General features: G+C 44.3%; 1 protein-coding gene across 3 annotated transcripts in view; it reads right to left on the bottom strand.

The window, feature by feature from the left end:
• The window catches only part of amot (angiomotin), a 93,852-nt gene that overhangs the window by 29,736 nt on the left and 57,224 nt on the right, over positions 1–6,892 (bottom strand). For all 3 annotated transcript variants that reach the window (XM_034889980.1, XM_034889983.1, XM_034889981.1), the window contains 2 exons: positions 5,685–6,255; positions 4,292–4,436 (listed from right to left, as the gene is read on the bottom strand). In XM_034889980.1, the coding sequence (XP_034745871.1) occupies positions 4,292–4,436; positions 5,685–6,255 (716 nt within the window). The remainder of the gene's footprint in view (positions 1–4,291; positions 4,437–5,684; positions 6,256–6,892) is intronic.

The raw sequence follows: 6,892 nt of genomic DNA, 5'->3' as shown, positions 1-6,892 counted from the left end.
GGGGTCCCCTGCTGGAGCTGCTGCCCCCGCGACCCGATACCGGATAAGCGGTCGAAGATGGATGGATGGATGGACAATGACCCCAAACCAACTGCCAGGCTGTGTGAGGGCTATTTGACCAAGAAGGAGAGTGATGGAGAGAATGTCAACAATGTGCAAAGCAGTAATCAGAGCAAAGGGGGGCGACTTTGAAGAAGCTAGAATATAAGACATGTTTTCAGTTATTTCACACTTTTTTGTAAAGTACATAATTCCATATGTGTTAATTCATAGTTTTGGTGCCTTCAGTGACAATCTACAATGTACACTCACCTAAAGGACTATTAGGAACACCATCCTAATAGTGTGTTTGACCCTCTTTGAACTGCCTTAACTCTAAGTGGCATTGATCCAACAAGGTATTGAAAGCATTCTTTAGAAATGTTGGCCCATATTGATAGGATAGCATCTTGCAGTTGATGAAGATTTGTAGGATGCACATCCAGGGCACAAAGCTCCCGTTCCACCACATCCCAAAGATTGTGACTGTGGGGGCCACTTTAGTACAGTGAACTCATTGTCATGTTCAAGAAACCAATTTGAAATGATTCGAGCTTTGTGAAATGGTGCATTATCCCGCTGGAAGTAGCCATCAGAGAATGAGTACATGGTGGTCATAAAGGGATGGCCATGGTCAGAAACAATGCTCAGGTAGGCCGTGGCATTTAAACGATGCCCAATTGGCACTAAGGGGCCTAAAGTGTGCCAAGAAAACATCCCCCACACCATTACACCACCACCACCAGCCTGCACAGTGGTAACAACGCATGACGGATCCATGTTCTCATTCCGTTTACGCCAAATTCTGACACTACCATCTGAATGTCTCAACAGAAATCGAGACTCATCAGACCAGGCAACATTTTTACAGTCTTCAACTGTCCAATTTTTCTGAGCTATTGCAAATTGTAGGCTCTTTTTCCTATTTGTAGTGAAGATGAGTGGTACCCGGTGGGGTCCAGTGCTGTTGTAGCCCATCCGCCTCAAGGTTGTGCGTGTTGTCGATTCACAAATGCTTGCTGCATACCTCGGTTGTAACAAGTGGTTATTTCAGTCAAAGTTAATCTTCTATCAGCTTGAACCAGTCGGGCCATTCTCCTCTGACCTCTAGCATCAACAAGGCATTTTCGCCCACAGGACTGCCCATACTGGATGTTTTTCCCTTTTCACACCATTCTTTGTAAACCCTAGAAATGGTTGTGCATGAAAATCCCAGTAACTGAGCAGTTTGTGAAATACTCAGACCGGCCCGGCTGGCACCAACAACCATGCCACGCTCAAAATTACTTAAATCATCTTTTTTTCCCATTCTGAAATTCAGTTTGGAGTTTAGGAGATTGTCTTGACCAAGACCACACCCCTAAATGCATTGAAGCAACTGCCATGTGATTGGTTGATTAGATAACTGCATTAATGAGAAATTGAACAGGTGTTCCTAATAATTCTTTAGGTAAGTGTATATAGTCATGAAAATAAAGAAAACGCATTAAATGAGAAGGTGGTTCCAAACTTTTGGCCTGTACTATACATATATCTTAAGTGATTTGAGATACAGGATAAATTTAGCTATGAGTGTTCGGTTTGGTTTAACAATTAATTTACCAGATTATCGCTGGAACATCCGTAGCCATCTTAAACCGTATGTGCCTTGCCTTGCAAAAGGTTTTAAACTAGCAAGCTATTTGCTGAAAACGTTGCCATGCAACAAGGCAGGCCTGCTTGGTTTTTTTAGGGAAAGATTGTAAAGATTTACAAAGAAAATGTTTTCGGCATTTACATTTGGCATTTACTTCATTTTACTTGGTTTAATATGGTAATAGGCAAGCAGGAAAGAGAGGAAGGACCTTGTTGTTGCAGCGGTCTCCAGGATTGAGAAGGGGGAGCTCAGAGTGAGGTCTGTTGCATAGGGGAAGTAGGAGCCGAGCAATCAGCTGGGGAGAGTTATGGAAACTGCCACAGGCTCGGCTCAGTTTTCTCATTAGGGCAACATACAACACTGTCCCAAGCCCCCAAAATCCACACCAATGGCTTGGAACAGATCCTGTGATCTCTATGGGACCCTCAATGCCTCACTCCAACATGTTTTGTCGGGTTGAAAAATAGCACTGACACAGGGTTGGCTGATGGCGGCACGACCAAGTGCACAGACAGCTGGCAGAAGTGCTGGAGAAAAGTGGGCAGGAAGCAAACAACCAGAGTCCATCAGAGAGCCGATGCAGGATCCACTTCCTCAGGCAGGGGGAACCCGCAATACATACCAGCAAGAGACCATCTGCCAAGCTATTAACAACAGGGGCTGTGTGGAAGATGGAAGTAGACCTGGGTAGGCAGTTCCAGTTCCCGCAGGAGATATGCAGACGTGGTGCTGTGGTCTGCAGCTGTGAAGTCAGCATACTGATCGAGCTAACAGTGCTATGTGAGGAGGGACTGGAAGCTGCCTACGAGAGAAAAAAGGTGAAGTATGCAGACCGGGTCGCGGAGTACTGAGAAAGTGGAAGGAGGGGCTGTATCCAGTGGTGGTGGGAGTCAGAGGCTTGTGGGCAGATCAAAACACCCCTGCTCAAGGACCTGGGATTTCATGGAGCCACAATGAGCAGATCCACCAAAGAGTTCTCTGAGGAAGCTGAGAAAGCAAGCCACTGACTCTGGCTAAAACAACAAGAAAAGACTTGGGGAGTAACATCCAATTAGGTTTTGATGCAGGGGGTGTCAGGGAGTTGTTCCTGTTCACTGCCCCGCCACCAGGAGATGTCCTTGCTTAAGGGGCGAAACATCAATGATGTCACCAGTGCCTAAGGGCTATTTTGTTATCAACATTCACTTTCGGAAGTGGAAGCCAGCTGTGGGACATGCCAATGAGGAGTGGGCCAAACGTGAGCAAGTGGTACTGCCCAGGAGTTACAGGATGAAAAGCCCACAAACCCTAATATTTTCAGATTGATTGTGATGAATTTCCTTCACTTTCAAATAAAGCAAGTGATCCTGTACAAAAGCTGGAACAATAATTTGTTTTATTGTTAAAGCTGTGCTTTTCCTTCTTTTTTAAATTTTTTTTCCCTTTATTATACAGACGAAGATGTGTGAAAGGGGGAGTGACATCCAGCAAAGGGGCCCCAGGCCAGATTCGAACCCAGGCCCGCCGCGTCGAGGAGCAAGCCACTGTATATGGGCACCCGCTCTAACCACTGAGCTATCTGGGTGCCCTGTGCTTTTCCTTCTTTCGTTATATTTGTTCATTCCACACACACAAAGGAGTAACATGCTAAGGATCTGAGGCAGCCACAGTTTTCTTAGCAGCCATACTCAGCCCATAGTGTAAGACAGGAAATGCTGCAGCCTGGAGCGTCCCATGTCATGCCGTCCCTTCTCATGCCGTCTCGTCTCATGCCGAGGTGTGTCCAGCGGTAAATTCAGAGGGTCAAAAATACAAAATCGCAAGTAATTTTCCAGATGGAGTCAGGGCTACATTCGTGACCACGTTTGTTGCAATCCACTGAAAAACGTTAAAACCTGTTAAATTAACGTAGCCTACATTTGATGAAAGCTGCATCGGCGACGCAGCCATCTCTGCTAACTAAGGGCAGGATTTCCTGAGGAGGGATAACAAGGATCTGCACACACAAGAACAAGAATACAAAAATAAACATGTAGACTCCTTTTTAATTGTATATTCTATATTGTTTTCACACTTCACTGTGACATTGCTGGGACATTTTAGAGACGGCCATATATTTTTAAATATATAAATAAATATATATATATATATATATATATTTCATATATATATTTCAAGTATTTTATTCATTAACATGATAGTTGACACAAGCTTTTATTTTGAAAAGTAGGCTAAGAAAGATATTTTTTTAGTTCCATTTAGTTTTTTTTTTTTTTAAGTAGAAGCTTGGGGACGGCGCCAGTTGGGATGGCCAAAGGATTTTTTTAGTTTGCCTATAATCTGCATTTATTTTATAGACACACAACGCAAGCTTTAATTTGGAAAAGTAGAAGCTCAAGACGGCATGAGACGGAATGGCATGACATGGGACGCTCCAGGCTGCAGCCATACACTTTTGCATGATGTGCTTAAAACGATACAGCAAAACCCTGCAAAGGGGCATGGACCAAACCAGTTGTGTGTTGGGTTCCAAAGTAGCTATGTATATCAGAATCAGAAATCTGATATGTTAAATTTGCAGTCGGTTGCAGAATTGCATTGTAATTAAATAGCTATTGCACCTCCCTACTTTCTCACCTCGGAGATCCCTGTTGAAGTCGTGCAGCCGGCGCACCTCCAGCTCCAGCTTGTTCCTCATGGTTTTCTCCAGGGACTCCCTCTTGGAGGAGGACTTGGCGAGGTTTTCATATGCCTCTGACACCAGCTGGATCTCTGTTTCCAGCTGCCCACAGAAACAGGAGGAATGAAGACAGAATGAGTAATGGGGATGCATCAAACTGTTACGCAAATATGTTTATTTATCAGCTTAATATCCATATTCACATCCAACTACCAACATTGTTTAAACCTTTATCTAATTTTCAACATATGTAAAACGGTAGACAAACAAGAGCAGAAATTGAAGAAATATCATTAAACACCTACTTAAAACAACAATACTTTAAGGATTGCCTTTTTTCACCTGCGTAACATTGCAAAAAGTAGGCACATCCTGTCTCAAAACAATGCAGAAAAACTGGTCCATGCGTTTGTCACTTTGAGGCTGGACTATTATAATTCCTTATTATCAGGATTCTCACATAGGTCCCTCCCCATTCGGGGATCAATAAAGTATTTCTGATTAAGAGTCTACAGTGGATCCAGAAAGTTGCAGCTTGTGTACTGACAACAACATCACATTTCTCCTGTATTGGCTTCTCTGCGTTGGCTTCCTGTAAAATCCAGGATCAAATCAAAAATCCTTCTTTTTAACCTGAAAGCTTTTAATTGTCAAACAGCTTAATATCTTTAAGAGCTCATAGGACCCTATTGCCCTACTAGAGCACTATGCTCCCATAATGCAGAGTAACTTGTGGTTCCAAGAGTCTTGAAAGGTAGAATGGGAGCCAGAGTCTTCAACTATAAGGCTTCTCTCCTATGGAACCAGCTTGGAGTTTTAGTTTGGGAGGCAGACACCGTCACCAAATTTAAGAGTAAGCTTACTTAAGTTTGGGTGCCATGCACTGCTACTGCTATTATAACTAGTCAAAGTTCTATTATCTTTACTGTTAATATAATTGCCACTGTTCATCATACCATTCCGTTATACCCACTGCTATAATTATTATGAGTCATATCTCTCTCTCTCTCTCTCTCTCTCTCCCTTTCCTCCAACAGGTCATGGCAGATGGCTGCCCACCAAGAGTCAAGTTCTGTTTGAAGTTTCTGGCTGTTTAAATGTTTTTCCTCACCATTGTTGTACCAAATGCTTACTCTTGGGGTAATTGGTGTGTCTCTGTAAATGTTACAGTGGTCTAGACCTTTACATGTAAAACGTCCTGAGATACTTCTGTTATCATTTGAAACTATAATTAAAATTTAATTTATACAAAATGTTATAATACAGTGTACATGTGGGTACTTTAGTATTGTTTTAAGATATACAAAAACATTTTACCTATCCCTATAGCTTTTCACCAGTACATGTTACCTTGTGCAACTTGGTGACTTTCTCGCGGCAAATCTCCATCTCCTGCCTTAGTATCCTGTTCTCTTCGGTTAGCACATCCCCCATCTGGTGGGCACGCACCATCATAGAAAAAGGCTCCCCCTGCAGGTGGGAGAAGGAGTGCGGATGGAGGAAATGTCCAGCCTGCACTGGCGTTTGGGGCTGGGGAGGTTCTTGAAAATGCTGCAGATGCTGCTGCTGCTGCTGCTGCTGCTGTTGTTGATACTGATGGTGCTGCTGATGGTGCATCCGTGAAGTGGAGCCATAGGGGTCATGAGGGAAAATGGGACCTCTTGGTGGTGGGTGAATAGGCCCAAGGGTGAAGGGTGCCCCTGGCTGGTAGGAGCTGGGAGCCTGCGTATTGCGGGGCCCCATGCTAGGAAAGGACTCACCCTGTGGCTGCTGGTGAGGGAAGGACGGATGGGAGACACTGAGCATGCTACTTAGGGTTGAGGATTGGGTGCGGGACAAAGATCCCATGGAGGTGACAGAGGAGGTCGGACTGTGCTGATGAAGGGGCCTCTGGAAATGGACCGAACCTTCCTTGCTAGACCTGAGGAAAGATCATCTGTCTGAATACACGGTTGTTATGCTCAGCTGATATGTAATGTTAGTGTACATAATCATAAGACATAACACTAATGTTTTAGATGGTATAGGTTAACTGGTTGTTTTTTCATTTATTATGTGGGTATTATGTATTTGCAGATATTGTTAGGGGTCCAAGCCCCAGGCTGTAGAACCCTATTGTTTTCCTAAGACAACAGTGAATGCAGTACTGAGGTGATTTAATAGGTTTGACAGTTAGTTAGCTTTCCTAAGCAACGACTGACCCAATTCCACAAAATGGTGGCGCCATATCAGAAAAAGAAACCCACATGTGGCCCTATAACTCCCACTATAACTTTGAAACGTACATCGCCTATTCAAAAACCCTGTATCATTTTGTTTCCTGGATTCACGACCATTTCCGCCTAGACCTTTATCCATCCATCCATCCATCCATCCATCTTCGACCGCTTATCCGGTATCGGGTCGCGGGGGCAGCAGCTCCAGCAGGGGACCCCAAACTTCCCTTCCCCGAGCCACATCAACCAGCTCTGACTGGGGGGTCCCGAGGCGTTCCCAGGCCAGGTTGGAGATATAATCTCGCCAACTAGTCCTGGGTCTTCCCCGAGGCCTCCTCCCAG

Source organism: Etheostoma cragini, chromosome 13 (genome assembly GCF_013103735.1).
Source record: "Etheostoma cragini isolate CJK2018 chromosome 13, CSU_Ecrag_1.0, whole genome shotgun sequence".
Taxonomy (NCBI): domain Eukaryota; kingdom Metazoa; phylum Chordata; class Actinopteri; order Perciformes; family Percidae; genus Etheostoma; species Etheostoma cragini.
The sequence above is the reverse complement of the archived record's forward strand: the minus strand, read 5'-3'. Positions and strand labels throughout refer to the sequence as shown.